The sequence below is a fragment of the Homalodisca vitripennis genome, unplaced genomic scaffold, assembly GCF_021130785.1.
Source record: "Homalodisca vitripennis isolate AUS2020 unplaced genomic scaffold, UT_GWSS_2.1 ScUCBcl_100;HRSCAF=1132, whole genome shotgun sequence".
Taxonomy (NCBI): domain Eukaryota; kingdom Metazoa; phylum Arthropoda; class Insecta; order Hemiptera; family Cicadellidae; genus Homalodisca; species Homalodisca vitripennis.
In genome coordinates, this window is record NW_025776220.1 from 40,895 (window position 1) to 63,984 (window position 23,090).

At 38.3% G+C, this 23,090-nt stretch overlaps 1 protein-coding gene across 1 annotated transcript; it reads left to right on the forward strand.

The window, feature by feature from the left end:
* The first annotated feature begins 318 nt into the window (after positions 1 to 318).
* Positions 319 to 3,464, forward strand: LOC124370346. The gene is made up of 2 exons (XM_046828637.1): positions 319 to 519; positions 967 to 3,464. The coding sequence occupies exon 2, from the start codon at positions 975 to 977 to the stop codon at positions 3,042 to 3,044; it is 2,070 nt and encodes a 689-aa protein (XP_046684593.1). The 5' UTR covers positions 319 to 519; positions 967 to 974; the 3' UTR covers positions 3,045 to 3,464.
* Positions 3,465 to 23,090: the final 19,626 nt, after the last annotated feature.

The window sequence follows — 23,090 nt, forward strand, 5'->3', positions numbered from 1 at the left end:
AAAACTGCAATGTTAATGGCTGAAGACGTAAAATCCTTAGTACATGGAAAAACAGAAAGTGTGATAAACAGTATCAACATGCAGAGAAAAATGAATGTTCAGGAAAACAAAAATAGAATTATACCGATAATCCAGACAATTAGATTTTGTGGAAGGCAACAAATTGCTCTTAGAGGGCATCGTGATGGTGGAAGAGTGGATCTTGACGAGCCTATACAAAATGATGGTAATTTTCGCTCTTTATTAAGGTACAGGGCTAATTACGGGGACAATAATCTTAAAACACAGCTAGAAACTGGTGGTGGCAAAACTATGTATAGGGGAAGGGTGGGCAAAGTGGCCACTGCGGGCATAGTGGCCACGGCCGATTTCTCTGCCACGCAGTGCTGCTACGCAGCGGCCAACGCCTCAACTACTGCGCGAGACCTCCATTAGTGTTCTGTAGCGTTGTGAAGGTGGTCAGTTTACGTGTTCGGATTTTATCATCAAATGTGTTGTTTTTCAAGTTGCTGATGTAAGGTAAGTGGTCTGCTTTACTTGTTATAACTATAACTACGACCCTAGTAAGTAATGCTGACAATAACCATTAAAAAGAGTGTGATTTAGGCTATCAATTCATGTGTAGGAGTAAGAGCTGGGTGTTACAGATGTACGTGCAAGGTCGCTATTTTGTAATGGCGTCAGAAAGGGCAAAGTGGCCACTGCCGTGGCCACTTTGCCCTCCGCCGTGGCCACTTTGCCCGACATCAAATATTTAGTTTTTAATATAAAATATACTTTATTTTATATAATATAAAACAAATATTATTTGTTTTACCTGTTCCGAAACCCAGTTTAGGTGCCCTAAAGCAAGTATTTAGTTTTATATTTAAAATATATTAATTGTCGATGTGCCCAAATCCAATTTAGGTGACCTAGAACGGTATTCACTTGTATGCAACTACAACGTATTTTTTTTTTTTTTAGTTGGAGTCATGGTGTCCAAATACAAACGGAAAACCGAGCAGCAGTCTTGGGACCCTCAGGCGATGCAACGAGCTATCAACGCCGTGAGAGATGGTATGCCAATGCAAACAGCTGCAAAAAACTTCAATGTGCCAAGAAATACGTTGAAACGCCGGGTTTTAAATAAGAACCAGCATGCTAAGGAAACAAACAAAGTTCTTGGCCACTACCGTCCTGTTTTTAATGCAGAACAAGAACAGCATCTTGTAGAATATCTTTTAGAAATGGAGGTACGATTTTTTGGAATCACTTTAAATGATTTGCGTAGTCTTGCTTACAAACTTGCAGAGCAAAATAATATCACACATAATTTCAACCATGAAACAAAATTAGCTGGGAAAGATTGGGTTAGGGGCTTTAGACAGCGCCACCCTGAAATGGTGTTGAGAGTACCAGAGGCTACTTCGGCAGCAAGAGCCCAGGCTTTTAACAAAGTAAATGTTACAAAGTTCTTTGACATTTTAGAGGATGTCCAGAAAAACCACTTATATCCACCTCACAGGGTTTTCAATGTCGACGAAACAGGACTTATGACTGTCCAGACTAAATCGTCAAAGGTTTTTGCACTTAAAGGCAGACGACAAGTTGGCTCACTCACATCTGCTGAAAGAGGTGTTCTCTCGACATTTGTAGTTTCAATGTCAGCAGGAGGGACTTTTATACCTCCTATGGTCATATTTCCAAGGCAGCGAATGAAAGTTGAGCTGCAAGATGGTTCTCCACCAGGGACAGTTTTTGCCTGCCATCCATCAGGGTGGATGCAAACGGACATTTTCACTCAATGGTTTGAGCACTTTTTGCGCTTTGCTAAGCCTTCAAAAGACGACCCCGTCTTATTGGTACTTGATGGACATGCAACTCACACAAGGAACCTTGACTTTATCGAAAAGGCTAGGAAAAACCATACAACTGTGGTTTGCATCCCCCCTCATTGCAGCCACAAGCTCCAGCCGTTAGACGTAGCGTTTATGGGGCCATTCAACACCTATTATGTCCAAGCAATCGAGAGATTTTTACGAAATAACCCTGGTAGGCAAGTAACTCAATACCAAGTGTCTCGTCTTCTCGGGGAATCATTTTTAAGTGCTGCTACTCCTACTGTTGCGGTTAAGGGATTTAGAAGGTGTGGCATAGTGCCAATCAACAGGGATGTGTTCACTGATGCAGATTTTGTTGCTTCTACAACAACGGAAATTCCCAATCCATCTCAGTCACACCCAACAGCTGACATCAATCCAGTTTCACCGGACCCTGATAAAGATGGACCTGCTGATGCCGATCCCAATGCAAGTGCAACATCAGGGCCTGTTGATCCCGACCCTAATGCAAGTGCAACATCAGGGCCTGTTGATCCCGACCCTAATGCAAGTGCAACATCAGGGCCTGTTGATCCCGATCCCAATGCAAGTACAACCTCAGGGCCTATATTAGGTTCCGGAGACCCCACAACATTATTTGTTCTCGTCTCTTCAAGCCCAAATACCTCAAGCAATGAACGTCCATTAAAACCCAATGCCTCATCTGCCTTAAGCTCCATGCCTAGTAGGCCTACCTCATCTGCTTTAAGTCCAACCGCCATACCCAGTACATCATTTGTTGTAAGCCCTCAAGAAATTATCCCGATTCCTAAAACAAACATCATCAAACGACAAAATAAGAGGAAAAAGGGTTCGGCTGCAGTGTTAACCTCAAGCCCTTACAAGGCTGAACTTGAGGCAGCGAAGGCAGAAAAGGAAAACAAAGAAAGACTGAAGAAAATTAAACTGGAGAAAAAAGAAGAAAAAAAGAAGTTGGCGAACAAAAAAAAGAAGCCTGTCAAAGAGAAAAGGAAACCAAAAGTGGCAAAACGTGCTTTGTTTCTGAACGAATCAGATAGTGATGAAAGTGACGCGGATTGTTTGTACTGCCAGAACTTGTTCTCAAAATCTAAAAGTAATGAAGGGTGGATACGGTGTTCGGGTTGCCACAAATGGGCACATGAAGCGTGTGCCGGATGTGAAGAGGATGATAATGAATTCATTTGTGACCTATGTAAATAGACTGCAAACAAAAGACAACAAAATCGCAAAAAGTTGTAGGCCTAAAGTAATTTTTTATTGTATTATTTTCTACTTTACACGTTTCAAAATATGTAGACAATGTAATAATAACTAAATTTGTAACAATACATACATACTTTGGTATTTAAAATGCATTTGTAGTATTATTTTTGACATCGGGCAAAGTAGCCACCCTGTGGCCATTTTGCCCTACCCCAACGGGCAAAGTGGCCATTTGGTAGGGCGTGACAAAAAAATTATGTTTAAAAAAAGTAACTAAGATACAGGTATATATTATTTTTTTTTAATGAGTGTAACTATATATGGTATCTTATAAATAATTTTCATTTCTTTTGAACAATTATAACAGCTTGAAAAAAATAAGTTTTCCTTAGGGTGGCCACTATGCCCACCTTTCCCCTACTAGTTCTGTTATCCAAAATGAAATTATAGGTATTTTTGGTTCCCAAATACAGTCAAAAATTGTATCCAACGTGAGAAAATCTGTATTTTATTCAGTATTAGCAGATGAGACAACAGACATTAGCCAAATTGAACAATTTTCCCTCTGTGTCCGATATGTTGACGAGGAATTGTTTAAAATTAGGGAAGATTTTCTGGCTTTTGTACCCGTGTATGATGTAACAGGTCAAGGTTTAGCCAATACATTAATGTCAAGTCTAACCAGTCTTGGACTTGATTTAAACAATTTACATGGTCAAGGATATGATGGGGCTTCTGTCATGAGTGGCCAGTTCAGAGGGGTACAAGCATACATAAGTGAAAAAGTACCCTCAGCCATATACACACATTGTTCCTCTCACTCTCTTAACTTATGTCTATCTGATGCATCAAAAATCCCTATGATAAGGAATTGTATGGGTGTCATCAGTGAGGTGTGTAGTTTCTTTCACAAGTCAGCTAAGAGAACTGCGATACTTAAGTCAAGTATTTCTGAATGCTGCCCTGAGATGAAAAGAAAAAAAACTTATATGTCTGTGTGAGACTCGCTGGGTGCAACGCCACAATTCAGTTATAATGTTTAAAGAAGCTTTGGAGCCTATAATTACCGCTCTATCAACTATTGAAGAAGAATCGACTGCAGAAGCTTCTGTAAAAGCACACACACTAATTGCCTCCGTGACCAGTTTTCAGTTTGTTGCATGTCTTTTTATTTTGAACAACTTGCTTTCTTTGACTATCCGCCTTTCAGAGATGCTCCAAAAGAAAGATATAGATCTTGCTCAAGCCAACAAACAGATTTCCAATGTATTGGAACTAGTAAAGGAAAGGCGAAGCAAAGCAGAAGAGACATTCCAGGCTTTGTTCAGTGAGCTAAAAGTAAGCACTGACAAATTAGGTATCAAAGAGGAAACCCCCCGTACATGTCGCAAGCAAACTAATCGCTGCAATACTCCTTATACAAACGTGGAAGAATACTACCGGCGTGTAGTGTATATACCATACCTTGACGATTTCTGCTGTTCACTTCAGGAGCGTTTTAAAAACCACAGGGAAGTAATCGACTCACTACAGAATGTTCTTCCTGAGCACTGCATTAAAACGGAATTTTCATCCCTGGAACCTGCCCTGACGTTTTATGAAAAAGATCTATCTTTCAGAGATGAGGTACGAAGTGAATTTCTACTGTGGAAACAAAAGTGGAATCGTGAAGAAAAAGAAAGTTTGCCAAAAACTGCAATTTCTGCTCTTGAAAAATGTGATAAAGACTATTTCCCAAACATGTTTAATATTTTGAAATTGTTAGCGGTTTTACCCGTTTCAGTGGCTTCTGCAGAAAGGAGCTTTTCATCTCTCCGAAGACTTAAAACGTATCTGAGAAACACAACTTCGGAAAACAGGTTAAATGGTCTTGCACTTTTATCTATTCATAGAGACATTACCATAACTGATGAGGAAGTTTTAAAACAATTTTCACTGAAGTCTAGAAATTTGGATTTTGTTTTGTAAAATGACAATAAACAGTGTTTCATGAATACTTTTAGCTATATTTCATTTTCTTCCCTTGTAACAGTTCATAAAGTAGGCCTACAATAACTGGTTATTGTAGCTTGGAAGGCTGTTTGAGATTTTAGTTTTTTAACGATATAAATATTTGAATTGTGTGCATACTGAAATTACTATTTCTGATTTCATTAAGGTAAAATTAAAAAAAACTAAAATAACAATTCAATTGCTAAAATAAATATAGTATATAGTCAACATTTATTAGTTTCAAACTTATAATATTGTGGTGTGTTGTGTTTTAGATACGTAGGACAATATATTTCTTTGTATAACAACTATTTTAAACCAAAGATTTTAAAAATAGGACTTTATAGCCTCTATTATTTTCTATTTTAACAACTGAAAACTACCAAACTAGCAGACACTTAAGTTTTGAATTTTAATTTTATACAAAAATAATATACAAAGGATACATGTCCTTCTATATAAACATAATAACGCTAAAATGGAAAAGTGAAACCTGCTCGAAAAGAAGGAAACTCGCCATGAAAAACTTAAAAATCTCTCCGAAAGAGTGATTTTCATTCTTTCCATTTTAGCGTTTATACATGCCAAAAACCTTAAACCTGTGTTTTTAAGACTTAAATTGGCAAAATTTTCCCGGGGGAGGACCCCCGGACCCCCCTTCTAAAGGGGGGTATTCCATACCCCCCAGACCCCCCGGTATTTCAGCCCCCCCAAAATATTTTTCTATATACGCCACTGCTTGATGCTGGTCGAACACTGTATGTTGACAATTGGTACAGCAGCATAGCTCTAGCCCATACCTTGAAAGAGCGTTCCACTCATTTAGTTGGAACACTTCGTAAAAACAGAAGAGGAATCCCAGCATGCATTGCAAATGCAAAGCTAAACAAGGGTGATGTTGTGGGGAAACAAAGCAATAGCAATGTCGTCGTGATAAAATGGAAAGATAAGAGAGAAGTAATGATGATAACGACACAGCATACTGATGAATGTATTGAGATTCCTCAAAGGCGAGGAATCAAAATAAAACCAAGATGTGTGGTTGACTACAACAAGGCCAAATCTTTCATAGATTTGTCTGATCAAATGGCTTCATATTCTAGACCTCTGCGACGCTGCGTAAAATGGTATAAGAAAGTACTGTTTGAACTACTTCTAAACACAGCAGTGGTGAACTCACTTCTTCTGTACAACATTGTGAATGAAAAGAAAATGCAAATCACCCAGTTCAGACAGGAAATCGCAGATTCTCTTATTGAAACCAAAGAGGGAGAGGAAGATGAACCTCAAGCTGCAAGAACTCCCAAACATAAGCTTCCACACATAAGAAATCCAGGGTCCTAAACGCTCAGTACGTCGGAGATGCGGCAACTGCTACAAAACTCTCTCAAAGTCTTATTTATGGTCATGCCCAGAAACAGTGCAAGAGAGTAACCACAAAATGTGTCATGTGCAATGTATTTATTTGTTTGAACTGTTTCAATGCAACCCATAAAAGCCCATTCATGTAATATTAGTGTGTAATCTAAAGTTCTGAATACAAACATGATGTACTTATTACATTCAATTATTTTAATTATAATCTAATTTTTCAAGGCTATAGAGGTTTTATAATTTTTAACTTTTACTCATGTTATAAAACAAGTTCTTGTACAACTGGGTTTTACTTAGTCTATTCCTATAGTGTAAACCACAATAAACAAACCCAATTTTTCAGCCTATTTATTTTGAGTTGTAAAAACAGTAGCCAATAACCATATGACCTTTTTTATCTTCATTTAATAAGCTATCAGTTAGTATAAATATAATTGCTGGAATGTGTTTACAGATACTGTGAAAAAAGTTTAAAAAATGTATAACCTGGAGCCACCGGTGGTCCTCATGGCGCACAGAGGAAGTTCATAAAATTAGTCCTTGGCCTACAGATACAGCAAAAATATATTCCTTGGTGGCAGTCAACGTGTTAAACTTAAGTGGCATGCGGTGCTAAATGTATTAACCCAAAATAGTATCGATATAGCACTAATACAAGAAACTTGGTTAAAGATAGATGATAAGCTATCGATGATAATTATAGGTTAGTCAGGGTAGATAGAGGTGATTCGTATGGTGGAGTTGCTTTTAATAGACACAAAAGTATAAGATATAATGTTATAAGAGAGTATAACAACGATGTGTTACAGTTGTTAGCTATAAGATTTGAGAAGAAGACTAACCATCCTATAAATGTATATTGTACTAACATAAATATAGACCAATCATTTTGGTACAATGAATTATTCTTGAATGATGGTGGTCAGTCACTAATGGGGGGGGGGGACTTTAATGCTCCCCACCCCTTTTGGAATTGTAATAATGCGGATATTAGAGGTAATGCAATATTCAAGGATATAGTAACTCCAATTTTATTCTGGTTAATGATCACAACCATACTACTGTGCCAAATTTATATAATAGGCAATCAACCTTAGATTTAACCTTCATTACACCTAGTTTATACTCTCAGCTATTGACATGGAAGGTAATGATCCCATGGGAAGTGATAATTACTCCATTTACATGCAGTTTAAAATAAATTTAAGTAATATACTTAGAACAACCTCAAATCTACTTAATCAACAAACCAGACAACCGTACAAAAGGAATTTTAAGAAAGCTAACTGCTCAGGCTATTCAGACTCGGTTGAGAACGGTATACACAAATTAAAAACTAATTCTATAATTACTCAGCAGCAAGATTATACTGACAAACTGTATGAAATTATTAATCAAGCAGCAGATGAAAATATACCAAATATCAAGCCAGTTAGGCCTCATAATAAAAAAGGGTATAAACCTAAAACATGGTGTACGCAAGAATGTTCCCATGATGTTGCACAAAGAAGATTAGCACTTAACATTTTCAGACTAGCCATGATACCTGTAAATTATCAAAAATTTCAAATTGCACAGTTAAATACTAGGGACATTATACGACCAGCAAAAATAGGGTGGGAAGAAGTATGTTAAAATATTGCGTCCACCAAATCTAGTGCAAATGCCTGTAACATCATAACCAAATTAAATACAACGAGTTACAAAATAATAAAGAACCTGGAAAAAATATAGTTCCTCATATGTTCCAGATTATGTTCCTCATAGCTCCGAATTAAATCTACCCATAATAATGGATACCATATGTTTGATCATATGTTTGAAAATAATCTTTCAGTGAGTGAACTACAAATAGATATACTTAGTAAAAAGAAAGACACTACCCCTGGAATAGACATAAGTTATAATTTGATAAGACAGTTGCCAGAAAATGGTAAGGAAATTTTATAATGATATTTGGAATGGAAAGGTAAATATCCCGCCTATCTGGAAACACTGTAGAGTGATAGGCATACTAAAACCAGAAAAAGATCAACAAAACGAAACATTTTATAGGCCAATTTCATTGATACCATGCTTCATCAAGATAATGAACACCATGATAAAAAATAGATTGGATTGGTTGACTAACAAATCCAATATGATACCAGCTACACAATGTGGATTTCGACGGAATCGAGGATGCTCAGATTACGTAACAAGCTTAGTATCAGAAATATATAATGGGCTATTTCGAAATGAAATTATAGTAACAGCATCCCTTGACATAGCCAGTGCGTATGACAATGTGCATCTACCTACTTCATACAATAAAATGTATATTCTTGGTATTCCGGCCAAGTTTATTCTGCATTGTCACAGGTGATCTGAAAGGTGTTTAACAATAGAATATTCAAATTATTCAATTTCAAGAAACTCTAGTAGGGGATTACCTCAAGGAAGTGTTCTAAGTCCACCATTATTTTCAATATAATTAAGTGATATAAATAAAAGTGTACCAAATAAAGTATATTCATTAAAATACGCAAATGATGTATTTCTGTACACTGCGGACAAGGACCACAATTTTCTATAAGGAAAGGCACCTACAAGCAATCACTGGGAATTTAATATACCTTTCAAATCAAAATTTGGATGAGTTGAGAAACCGTATTGTAAAAGAAGCTCAGGGTGTTCCTGTCCAAGCTTTAAACAATGCGATATCAGCGTTCTACAATCGATTTGGATATTGTCAGCAAACTGAAGGCAAACACTTTGAACATTTGTTATAACTGTTTTGGTAAGTGATTTGAAGTAAAAGAAGTAAAATAAAAGATTAAGTGTCTCAGTTTTCTCTAACAACCAGAATGTTTGCATTTGAAAAATTCTGTATTTTATAATCTTTGAGTGTCCGCCATTTTGTAATGCGTCAACTGTTTTACGTCAGATTTTCGCCAAAATGTTTCTAATTAAAAAGAGCTTTAATTTGATGTATGACTCGACCTATGCTTCTATTTAAGAATTTTCACCAACCCCTAGCGGGACGTCCCCCATAAGCAGGATATCATGGTGAAGTACATAAAATAATAGTTTTATATGAGCAAAAGCTTGATGTAAATTTTGGTTCTTATATTGTAATTAGTTCAAAAGTTATTAGACCGTCCCGGGACTTTTCAGCACCCCTGTATATATATATATATATATATATATATATATATATATATATATATATAATATATATATATATATACACACACACACACATAATAAAAGTATATTATGCCATGTTTTCGTAATGCAGGAACTATAGACTAGGACTAGCTTAGCAATACGGCCTCCGCCGCCCATCAGGGCTCCCTGTCAATCACTTTTCATGAATTAATACAAACATTGTACATGTCAGACTATAAATTTGTACTAACAATAAATTATATTGTGTGTGATTATATATTTTTTAATTGAAACAATTTGTATTTGCCTAGTGTTAATTAATCATATGGTTTCAACCTTGTTCTTGTTTTATTTTTGTCTCAAACATTTTGACGATAAACATTCATCTGTTTAAACTCATTTACCGATGCTAATACCCGTCAAATTGCATTATAACCTATACCGTTCGTAAACTCGTGAGTTTTTCTTTGTGTTTAGTGGTCTTTGGGTTTCTTGTATTATGTACATTAGTCTACATCGGTTTTATCAGTTGTTGTTTCCAGCGAAGAGTGTATGCATTGTTGTTGTTGCTCAGATACAAACGCGTAAAGATCGCTGTTTCTATTCCTTCAGTTTGTGCTTGTTTTATTTTCAACTCGTAATTTAGTTACCGTACTAATTGTTAGTAATGAGTGATCCGTGTAGATCGAGTGATAAGAGACATACTCTTTCAAAGTGATGTCAGTGACTTTGTTGATGCTGAGGTGGAAGCAGTAAGGCCTGGTCTTGAAGAGGATGATGTACAGTCCTTGGAAGGTATTTTATCCGACAGTAATTCTGAACTTACTGATTTTTCATCTGGTTCTGATGACGACTATGAACCAGATTCATCAGACCTTTAAACAAGTGACAGGGAAATCGGGGACAGGAGTTGGCCTAGGGCAGGCCCCCTCCTAAGCAGTGATGAATCTTCAGATAATAATCGCCCTGAGATCCCAATTACGCCTAATATTTCTAGACCAACTTGGATTAGGGTTTATCCTGGATCTGAAGATCCTATTGATGTTGCATCTCGATTTAAACAAAACAGGTATTTCAGAAGAAACAAAAACAAAACTATCTGAAGAAATAAAAGCATTAGAAATTGCCAACAGTAAAAGCTGAAAACTTTTACAGCATTAAGAGGCAGTCAAGAAAGTCAATTATAAAATCTAATGTAAAGGACTCAACTTGTATATCAATCAATCAATCATATTTTTATTGCTTTCAAACAATGTTACATTGTATTAATTTGCAAACGTCAATAAATAAAGCTAAAAATCCTGCAATTTGCTATTCTAAGATTCATTCACTGCTCGCATACATACATTAAATTACATTCTCCCTCTCATTCATACATGGCTTCAGTATCGGTACTGTTGCGAAAATTTAGTGGTCCCAGCGGCGTAACATGAACTCATCTACAGAGTAAAACACTTCAGACACTAAAAGGTCCTTTAATCGAGCTTTATACAGGGTTGGGTTGTTGACATTTTTTATGCTCTCAGGGCGATTATTAATTAATCTGACACCAGCTAGTGAAGGAAGTTGTTCAGATGCCAGTGTTCTATGATGTTGCATCCTGTAGCTGTCCCCACCTCTAGTATCATACCTGTGGGCGTCCCTGCCACGCACTCACATCGGAATCGGCAATACAGAGTACATCCAAGATATAGAGGCAGGGTAAAGTCAGAAAACCATGCTCCCTGAAAGCATCGCGGCACGACTCTCTAGGATTCAATTTGCACATGATTCTGATGACTTTTTTCTGAAGCCTGAAAACTCTGTTGAATCTGATCCTGGCACAGAGGCGTATGCCGTAGGTCAAATGAGGATATAAAAGGCCAAAATAGGCCATCTTTAGAACGTCAAAAGAGCAAACCTGTGCCAAATTCCTCAGGGCAAAAACGCCTGAAGCAACCCTTGCACATACATGCTCAACATGATCGGTCCAAGTTAATCCTCTATCGAGATATATTCCTAGAAATCGAGTGGATTCCACTTCCTCTAAAAGGGTGTCCTCTACCATGACAATGGGTCGAATTTCGTTAACTTGTTGACGGAGACAAAAACTTATATAATTCGTTTTGTATTATTTATTTTAAGATTTAAGTCCGAGAAATACTGAATACAAGAATTCAGTTCAACAAAAGTGTCTATTTCCAGAGCGGTATTTGATTTTGCTCTGACGCAGAGAGTCGTGTCATCCGCATATTGGACTATCTTTCCATTCTGAATTGATAGTCCAAGATCGTTCACATAAACTAAGAACAGTACAGGTCCAAGGATAGATCCCTGGGGGACCCCCTGATTCAAAGTCTGTGACTGAACATTGAAAATTTCTATAAACTGATATCTGTCACTGAGATACAATTTCAACCACTTCAGTGGCAGACCACGTACCCCATACGATTCCAGTTTTCGCAAAAGAGTAGCATGGTGAACACAATCAAAGGCCTTCGAAAGATCGAGAAATACACCAATTGTGTGCTCCCGACCCTCAAAACCCTCCACGATCGCATCCACAAGGTTTGTGATAGCATCAATTGTTGACATGTTTTTTCGAAATCCAAATTGGCTTGAAGACAAAATGTCAAACCTATTGAGGAAATCCATGAGTCTTGCAAGAACAAGTTTTTCAAATACTTTACTTAAAACTGGCAGAATTGAAATGGGACGATAGTTGCTTGCGAGGCAAGGATCGTCCTTCTTGAAAACTGGTGTTTTTAGCTCGGCTGGAAACACTTATTTCAAAGGACATGTTAACCAGTCTTGTCAGTGGTTTCAAAATGTGCTTTAGGCAACGTTTGAGTAGCCACACTGACATGCCATTGATGTCACATGATTTTTTTGTGTTGAATCCCCGTATCACCCCCGCCACCTCGTCCTCGCTAGCAGGAGAAAGCACCATGGACGATACCGGTCCCCTTATAGGTTCCAAACTAGACCGACTGCCGCTCAAAGGCAGGTTCGGCACCGCGGTTGCAAAAAAATTACTAAACTCCCTTGCCACTTCTTCAGGGGTGTGTAAAAGTTCATCCCCAACTTTAATTTTTATTAGTTTTGAAAATTTGGAAAAATCTGGTTTTAAATTTGAGTTAATAATTTCCCATGCTACTTTCGATACGTTATCTGCTCTCTTCAGTCTACTTTCAATGTCATATGCTTTAGCTGCTTTTATGACTTTCCTGTAAATTCTCTTATAGCTTTTGAAAAAGGTTTTAAACCGCTCATCTTGAGACTCTCTAAATATGGAGTAGTAAAACTTTAATTTTTCTCATGATTTGAGAATGCCCTGGGTAACCCATTGATTTTTTTTAAACTTTATTTTATCCTTGAACATTTTGAATGGGCAAGTGGCGTCAAGATGTGTGGTTATGCAATAACTAAATGCGTTGAATGCCTCATTTGGGGATTTTAAATTGTTTAAGAAAGTCCAGGATTCTTTTGAAAGAGACTGACAGAGACGATCAACATTTCTGGGATGTAGAGACCGTTTGAGTTTTTTAGTTTGGTGTTCGGGTTCCGGCCTCACTCCAAGGATGGTAACCTCCTGCGCAAAATGGTCAGCGATGGCGGTGTCCAATACAGAAACCACAGCAGTTGAAATGTTTGTGATGACATTGTCAATGGCTGTGCTCGATGTAGCGGTCACTCTAGTGGGTAAGTTTACAGCTCACTCCAAACCGAATGAATTCAACACGTCTCGAAGCCGCTGGGTCATGGGATTGGTGTGGTCTAAGACATTGATATTGAAATCGCCAATTATAATGAAATGCTTGGACTTCAGTTGAAAAAAGGACAAAAGTGACTCGAGTTTCTCAAAACATGTTTTGGTGCAGCCTCTGGGGGATCTATACAGTCCGACTGTGTTTACCTTTTCAGACCATTTTAGGGAAACACTTATGCCACTAATTTCAAAGTCCAATTCAGAACTATAGTTTGCCTTAAAATGCTCAAACTTTAAATAATGTTTTACAAAAATGGCCACACCTCCCCCTTTCAAAAGACTGCGATGAAAAGAGTTTGCCAATTGATAATTGTTAATTTTAAATTGAGAAATTGAATTAATGTTGAAACTTTGCTCTGTAACAACAAAAACATCAGGATTCAATTCCTCGCATAGCAGTGACAATTCACTCACTTTGTTCGTTGCGATCTGGGCATTTTGATGTACCACAGAAAGCTTATTTAAATTAAATTTAGGACGAGGTCAATTTTTGTTGTGGTTTACCGATACTGAAACCGAGATGCGTCTACTGGGACTTCTAAAAAAATATTTGGTCTATGTACAGTCAGTTCATCTTCCTTCTTCATTTTTAATGCGTCCGCATATGAGTCTGTACAAGGCACACGCGAGGGACGTTTTCAACTGGAGGTCCAAAAACGGATAAGAGCTCACCGGAGGAAAGTGGATCGGCAACATCAGTCAACCCAGCAGCAGGGGGCTTCAGATGGAGTTCAGCAGGCACAGGAGGATCATTACGAGGCTCAGGGGTAGAAGGAGAGCCAGCAGCAGAAGAGAGCCAGCAGCAGAAGAGAGCCAGCAGCAGAAGAGAGCCCCGCATCGCGCTCAGGCACCGCAGCGGCCACAGGTTCGGTGTCATCAGAAAGTCCGGTCGCATCAGAGGATGACTTGGCTCCATGATGTACCTCCGCAGCGGCCAAAGGTCCGGTGGTGGACGGGGACTTATTAGCAGGAGACGCCATGATTGCTGATGAAGGGTCACAGACGGGTATATTAATCCTCAGCAAAGCCTCCATGATAAGTTTAGCGAATAGGCGGTTGCCATATAGATATGGATTTAGAAAAAAAAATTCTTGATTCCAAACTTAAGCACAAAATAATGACGTGTACTACAGAAGGCAATATTGTCTTTTTTCATGTTCAATATTCATGAACTCCCCAGTAAGAAATTATTTTTTTCACATATGACAAAACAGTAGCCAGAAAGGGATCAAACGAAGTTACGTCAATGTTCTATCACTATTTAATATGCTTGAATCCTAATGTTCGTCATTTAAAAATCTTCTGCGACTCGTGTAGCGGACAAAACAAAAACTATTGTGATGTGCATACTTAGTTTTGCACCACTTAGATATCTTGGATACTGTATCTGTAATTTATCCTATTCGGGGACACACACACCTCGAATGTGACAAAAATATGGCCCTTATTAACCCTTTCAGTCCCACTGTCCCAATTTTGTTAAACTACTTTTATGCTGTTAAATCCCACTGTCCATGCTCATGGACTTGTTCTTTGCCAAAAAAACACCTATAAACTAGTTTTGTTGTCTTTGAAGTTCATTAGTAATGTTATTTTGGTTGACGTCAAGGGACAGCTGATGTTGTTGTTGACATAACCTCAATAAATTTGGAAGTAAAACAGCTGAGTAAATTTTTCCATATAAAAATACATATTTCTTGTTGTTGTTTTTTTGTTTTTTTTATTTTTTTTTTATAAGGGGCAAAAAAACGCTGCGGTTATCATCGGCCTCAAGAAAGAATTGACACCTGCTCGTATTTGGTGGTGTCAATTAGGTACATAAAGATTACATTGTACACGATATAACAAAAGAAATAGGAATCACTACAAGTAGGTGGTTAAATATTCTATACTTAAAACTAGATAACAATAAATGTAACAAGGGAAAGACTGTAGAGAGGTCTTAACCTATATAAAGACTAAAAAGATAAGAGAACATAAATAAGGACAAGGTACATAACATTAATTAAATAAACTGTAAAAACTTAACAAATTTTACTGCCACCAAGAAAGCTGTAAAGGGGCTAATTTGGCAGCTGTCATGATAAAGATAAATACAAATAAATAATAAAATTTATAAATAAACAACAATCAATAATCGGAATAAATAAGTTTAACATAATACTATATTTTATTCATAAGCGACGTTGCATTCAGAAAACACAACAGTCTTTGAGTTGCCTTCTCGTCATCACAGAGAATACCGTTTAACGAAGCCGGCAGATTCGAGTTGCGCCTGTGTACCGAGTAGCGAAGGCAGTCAACAAGCACATGTTTGACAGTAATGACAGTGTCACATGTGTCGCAGACCGGAGGATCATCTCTACTCATGAGGAAGCCATGTGTGAGAAGTGTGTGGCCTAACCGCAGGCGACACAACACAACCTCCTCACGACGACTCGGGCGGTTCGCTGTCTCCCAGAGTCCAACGCAGTCTTTAATACGTCGTAATTTGTTGTTAACGACTGCCTGCCACTCGGTATTCCATTTGGCTTTCAGTTTGCCCTTCACCACCGGGATAATATCGGAAGAAACCATCCGTGCGGTGTAAGGCTGGAGTTCCAATGCTTCTTTGGCTCCTCTATCTGCCAGCTCGTTTCCGGATACTCCAATGTGTCCAGGTACCCAAATAAGAAAGACAGCAACACCTTCGGACTGAAGGGAAGACAAAGAATGCCATATTTCGCGGATGATTATATGTTTAGAATACATATCGCTGATGGCTTGTATACCACTAAGGGAGTCGCTGCAGATAACCAATTTATTTGTCATAGGAAACGTTATATTTAGGGCCTTTTTGATTGCTGTTAATTCGGCCGTGAAAATGGAAGAGTCGTTGGGGAGACGAAACCCGTATTGTCTAACCCCAGTGACGAAAGCACATCCAGTTCTACAACGTTCCTTTGACCCGTCAGTATAGACAACATCGCAAGGTGCGAGGCTGCCTAGTATTTGACGGAATTCTTGTTGGTAGACTGTTTCTGGAGTGGAGACTTTTTTAAACCTAGAGAGATTTAAAATAATTTTTGGCATTGAGACGCTCCAGGGTGGGATATCACATTGATGAACGACTTTAAACTGGTATTCGTTTAGGCCTATTTCATAAGCGTAGGATTTGGCCCTAACGCCTAAGGGTGAAGGAATATTTCGTCTCGATAGGAACGAATTATAGAGTGGATTTCGCAGGACCGGTTCAAACGCAGGGTTGTCTGGCTTCCCTGAAAGAGCGTGAACATAGTTTAGGGACAGCTGCTGCCGTCTATGCGAAAGAGGGGGTTCTCCCGTTTCTGCGAGAAGACTTTTAATAGGAGAAGATCGAAAAGCTCCAGTGGCCAGTCTTAAAGCAGAAGTATGGACTGGGTCAAGCATTTTGAGAGCACTGGGTCTTGCGGACCCATATGCTTGACATCCATAATCTAGACAGGAACGGATGGTGGCTTTGTAGAATCTGAGCATGCATGTCCTGTCAGCCCCCCATTTTGTTCCGCTTAAAGCTCTCAGTATGTTCAAGCGCTTCACGCATCGATCTTTTAGGTCTTTCAGGTGAGGCACCCAAGTTAGCCGGCTATCAAATGTGAGACCCAGGAATCTGATATTGTCACAAGTAGAGATTCTCTGACCCAGCAAAGAGAGCGTTGGCTGCTCAACAGTACGCATTCTGGAGAAAACGATGGCTTTTGTTTTAGGTGGCGAAAAAGAAAAACCCGTAACTCCGCACCACTGCTCAAGCCTGTTGATGGTAAGCTGTAAAGCTCTCTCCCCCACCGCTAACTTCTTTGTAGAGATGTAGATAGAGAAATCATCTACAAACAAAGAACAGCGCACAGGAGGGGTAACGCAGGATGATATTTTATTGATTGCAATGGCAAACAGAGTACAGCTTAGAACGCTACCTTGTGGAATACCATTTTCCAGCGTGAATGAATCGGAAATGGTTGTCCCAAGTTTGACCTGTATGGTTCTTTCCGACAAGAAGCCCTGTATGAAAGAAACCATGTGGACCCCTACACCCCAAGATATTAAAGCATTTAATATACCCCTTCTCCAAGCCTTGTCATAAGCCTTGGAAATGTCGAAGAATACAGCGATCAACTGTTTTCTTTCAATAAAGGAATTCAGGATTGCTGATTCCAAGGCAAGTAGATGGTCACTTGTAGACCGGCCTTGTCGGAATCCGCACTGGGAAGGTGAAAGAAGATTATTTTTCTCCAGAAACCAAACAAGACGTCTGTTGACCATCCTTTCAAGTATTTTGCAGAGACTGCTAGTAAGCGAAATTGGTCTATAGCTTCCTGGAGAAGTTCTATCTTGGCCCGGTTTTTGGAGAGCGATAATGTGTGAACGACGCCAAGAATTAGGGAATGTGTTTTCTAAATAGATTCTATTATATAATTTTAGAAGATCTTGTTTTCCATCCTCCGTCAGGTTCCGCAACATGGCATAATGTATGTTATCGGGACCTGGAGCAGAATTTTATGTCGCCTTTAGTGATGAATCAAGTTCATCAATGGTAAAGGGAAGGTTTAAAGGAGGGTTGTTATTAATATTTAAATTTAGAGGATGTCTTTCTGTATTTGTTTTGAAATTTTGAAACTCCCTATTGTAAGATGACGTTTTTGAAATTTCCGCAAAATGTGAGCCGAGTAGATTGGAAACTGTCAAGGGATCAGTTACCACATCGGTACCATTTTTCAGAGCAATAAGAGAAGGTGGAGAGGTCTTACAGCAAACAGATCGAAGCTTCCTCCAAACATCAGATGCAGGAGTTGTTCGTTTTATTTGATCTGTGTAGTCCAGCCAGGACTGCCGCCGTCTCTGTCTAAAAACCTCTCTTGCTTTTGCCCGTGCTCTTCTGTACCTACTTAAATTTTCTTCAGTCGGTGATCTGTTGAACTGTCTTAAACATTTTCGACGTTCCTTTAGAGCCGCCGAACATTCTTCAGACCACCAAGAAACATGGCGTTTGTTTGGTGAACCCGAGGATTGTGGAATGCTCCGCTCTGCGGATGTTATAATATTGGATGTAAATAATATAGTGGCTGTATTTATGTCAATTGATTGGATATTGATAGTTTGAGAAATTATGTTCTTTTTGTACTCGTTCCAGTCAGCCCTCTTAATTTTCCACCTGGGACACCTGCCTGTCGAAGACGGAAAGGATTGAAAAGCCACGGCAATGGGCGCATGGTCACTCCCTGACAGGTCGGGAAGTACGGACCAATGCACTCGAGTTGCCACGACCGGACTGCAGATTGACAGGTCAATTGCCGACCATATGCCAGTCCTAGGGCACATGTAAGTGGCCGACTCGTCATTGAGAACGACCGCTGCCACTTCATTCCACAATCCCGCAACCATGTTACCCCTCCGATCCGAATGGCTGGAACCCCAAGAGCGATGGTGTGCATTGAAATCACCAACCATCAGGAGACGGGAGTTGGCTGTAGAGATCACGTAGATCATCAAGAGATAAATCAAAAGGGGAAGGTGGAATATATATGGAGCAGATGGTTAATTTAAAAGGAACGTCGATTGAAACTGCTACTGCCTGGAGGTTTGTGACGATGTTCAAGGCTCTAGCATTAACAGAAGAATCTGCTAGAATAGCCACACCTCCACAGGCAATTTGTTGGTGATGATCTAGGCGAAAGATGTCATAACCATTTGGTTTGAAATGAGTATGAGGAGACAATTTAGTCTCTTGTAGGCAAATAAATTTAGGTTTTCTTGTCTTTATAAGTAGTTTTAAATCTTCAAAGTGGCTTCTCAAACCATTAATATTCCATTGTAACAGCATTTTATATTATATTATATATTTTATTTTGTGCTAGTTCATCGTAATTTTTTTTTTTGTTTAGATACAGGACGGAAGTTACCATGAACAGTTTGGAACTCTGTCTGCATCTCCAAAGGGTCCTCAACCATATCATCATCAAGTGATAATTGTGAGGATCTGGACGAGGATGAGTTAGTCTTTTTTACTAGGAATTTGGATCTATTATCTGATTTTGTTTGAATGTTCTTTTTTAATTTGTCGGCGAGTTTTTTTCTCTCTTCCAAAGATAAGGCAGGTTTCGTATTTTGTTGCACCTTATCTCTGAAAGTAGGAGTAACTGTTGGGCGAGCTTGAATCTGTGTGTTGGACTTAGTATGGGGCGTGTGGACTGCTTGGGAAGGATTACTGGTCGATGCCAACGGATGTTGTCCGGTACCGGTTGCAAGCTGCTTAACCAAAGCAGCAACCTGCTCTGTTAAATTAAGTACCATAACCTCCAAGGCGGTACATGACGGGCACTGTGCGGATTGGACTGGGGCTGAAGCAGCTTCGGAGTACGAGACTCCCTTTTTAGGGGTTGGAGCGATTCTTCTCCTATACTCTTTGCGGGCTTCGTTAAAGGAGAGTTTGTTAAGAGTGGCAATCTTCAATACTTCCTTTACCTCTATGTAAACTCTACACTCCTTCGAGGTGGCCGCGTGTTTGCGCTTGCAGTTTACGCATCTGACGTCATTCTTGCAACCTTCTTCTTGGTGGCCTTCATCGCCGCAACGGGAACAAGTCTCAGGGCCCGAGCACGTCTTAGTAGAGTGCCCGAATCTCTGACAACGGAAACACCGCTGCGGATTTTTGAAGTATGGCCGTACAGTAAGGGATAAGTACCCAGCCTTGATAGTTTTTGGGGGTTGGGGAAATGCAAAGGTCAGGATTAGACCAGGAGTAGGAACCTTTCTCCCATTCTCCGTCCGAAGCATCCTAACCACATCGGTTACCATTTCGCATTGTAGCTCGTCCTTGATTTCTTCCTCACTACACTCCATCAGGTCACGGCAGGATATTGCAATATTCAAGGATATAGTAACTCCAATTTTATTCTGGTTAATGATCACAACCATACTACTGTGCCAAATTTATATAATAGGCAATCAACCTTAGATTTAACCTTCATTACACCTAGTTTATACTCTCAGCTATTGACATGGAAGGTAATGATCCCATGGGAAGTGATAATTACTCCATTTACATGCAGTTTAAAATAAATTTAAGTAATATACTTAGAACAACCTCAAATCTACTTAATCAACAAACCAGACAACCGTACAAAAGGAATTTTAAGAAAGCTAACTGCTCAGGCTATTCAGACTCGGTTGAGAACGGTATACACAAATTAAAAACTAATTCTATAATTACTCAGCAGCAAGATTATACTGACAAACTGTATGAAATTATTAATCAAGCAGCAGATGAAAATATACCAAATATCAAGCCAGTTAGGCCTCATAATAAAAAAGGGTATAAACCTAAAACATGGTGTACGCAAGAATGTTCCCATGATGTTGCACAAAGAAGATTAGCACTTAACATTTTCAGACTAGCCATGATACCTGTAAATTATCAAAAATTTCAAATTGCACAGTTAAATACTAGGGACATTATACGACCAGCAAAAATAGGGTGGGAAGAAGTATGTTAAAATATTGCGTCCACCAAATCTAGTGCAAATGCCTGTAACATCATAACCAAATTAAATACAACGAGTTACAAAATAATAAAGAACCTGGAAAAAATATAGTTCCTCATATGTTCCAGATTATGTTCCTCATAGCTCCGAATTAAATCTACCCATAATAATGGATACCATATGTTTGATCATATGTTTGAAAATAATCTTTCAGTGAGTGAACTACAAATAGATATACTTAGTAAAAAGAAAGACACTACCCCTGGAATAGACATAAGTTATAATTTGATAAGACAGTTGCCAGAAAATGGTAAGGAAATTTTATAATGATATTTGGAATGGAAAGGTAAATATCCCGCCTATCTGGAAACACTGTAGAGTGATAGGCATACTAAAACCAGAAAAAGATCAACAAAACGAAACATTTTATAGGCCAATTTCATTGATACCATGCTTCATCAAGATAATGAACACCATGATAAAAAATAGATTGGATTGGTTGACTAACAAATCCAATATGATACCAGCTACACAATGTGGATTTCGACGGAATCGAGGATGCTCAGATTACGTAACAAGCTTAGTATCAGAAATATATAATGGGCTATTTCGAAATGAAATTATAGTAACAGCATCCCTTGACATAGCCAGTGCGTATGACAATGTGCATCTACCTACTTCATACAATAAAATGTATATTCTTGGTATTCCGGCCAAGTTTATTCTGCATTGTCACAGGTGATCTGAAAGGTGTTTAACAATAGAATATTCAAATTATTCAATTTCAAGAAACTCTAGTAGGGGATTACCTCAAGGAAGTGTTCTAAGTCCACCATTATTTTCAATATAATTAAGTGATATAAATAAAAGTGTACCAAATAAAGTATATTCATTAAAATACGCAAATGATGTATTTCTGTACACTGCGGACAAGGACCACAATTTTCTATAAGGAAAGGCACCTACAAGCAATCACTGGGAATTTAATATACCTTTCAAATCAAAATTTGGATGAGTTGAGAAACCGTATTGTAAAAGAAGCTCAGGGTGTTCCTGTCCAAGCTTTAAACAATGCGATATCAGCGTTCTACAATCGATTTGGATATTGTCAGCAAACTGAAGGCAAACACTTTGAACATTTGTTATAACTGTTTTGGTAAGTGATTTGAAGTAAAAGAAGTAAAATAAAAGATTAAGTGTCTCAGTTTTCTCTAACAACCAGAATGTTTGCATTTGAAAAATTCTGTATTTTATAATCTTTGAGTGTCCGCCATTTTGTAATGCGTCAACTGTTTTACGTCAGATTTTCGCCAAAATGTTTCTAATTAAAAAGAGCTTTAATTTGATGTATGACTCGACCTATGCTTCTATTTAAGAATTTTCACCAACCCCTAGCGGGACGTCCCCCATAAGCAGGATATCATGGTGAAGTACATAAAATAATAGTTTTATATGAGCAAAAGCTTGATGTAAATTTTGGTTCTTATATTGTAATTAGTTCAAAAGTTATTAGACCGTCCCGGGACTTTTCAGCACCCCTGTATATATATATATATATATATATATATATATATATAATATATATATATATATACACACACACACACATAATAAAAGTATATTATGCCATGTTTTCGTAATGCAGGAACTATAGACTAGGACTAGCTTAGCAATACGGCCTCCGCCGCCCATCAGGGCTCCCTGTCAATCACTTTTCATGAATTAATACAAACATTGTACATGTCAGACTATAAATTTGTACTAACAATAAATTATATTGTGTGTGATTATATATTTTTTAATTGAAACAATTTGTATTTGCCTAGTGTTAATTAATCATATGGTTTCAACCTTGTTCTTGTTTTATTTTTGTCTCAAACATTTTGACGATAAACATTCATCTGTTTAAACTCATTTACCGATGCTAATACCCGTCAAATTGCATTATAACCTATACCGTTCGTAAACTCGTGAGTTTTTCTTTGTGTTTAGTGGTCTTTGGGTTTCTTGTATTATGTACATTAGTCTACATCGGTTTTATCAGTTGTTGTTTCCAGCGAAGAGTGTATGCATTGTTGTTGTTGCTCAGATACAAACGCGTAAAGATCGCTGTTTCTATTCCTTCAGTTTGTGCTTGTTTTATTTTCAACTCGTAATTTAGTTACCGTACTAATTGTTAGTAATGAGTGATCCGTGTAGATCGAGTGATAAGAGACATACTCTTTCAAAGTGATGTCAGTGACTTTGTTGATGCTGAGGTGGAAGCAGTAAGGCCTGGTCTTG

Coding starts and splice junctions, on each gene's coding strand:
- LOC124370346 (XM_046828637.1), top strand. CDS start 975: ATGGTGTCCAAATACAAACGGAAAACCGAGCAGCAGTCTTGGGACCCT.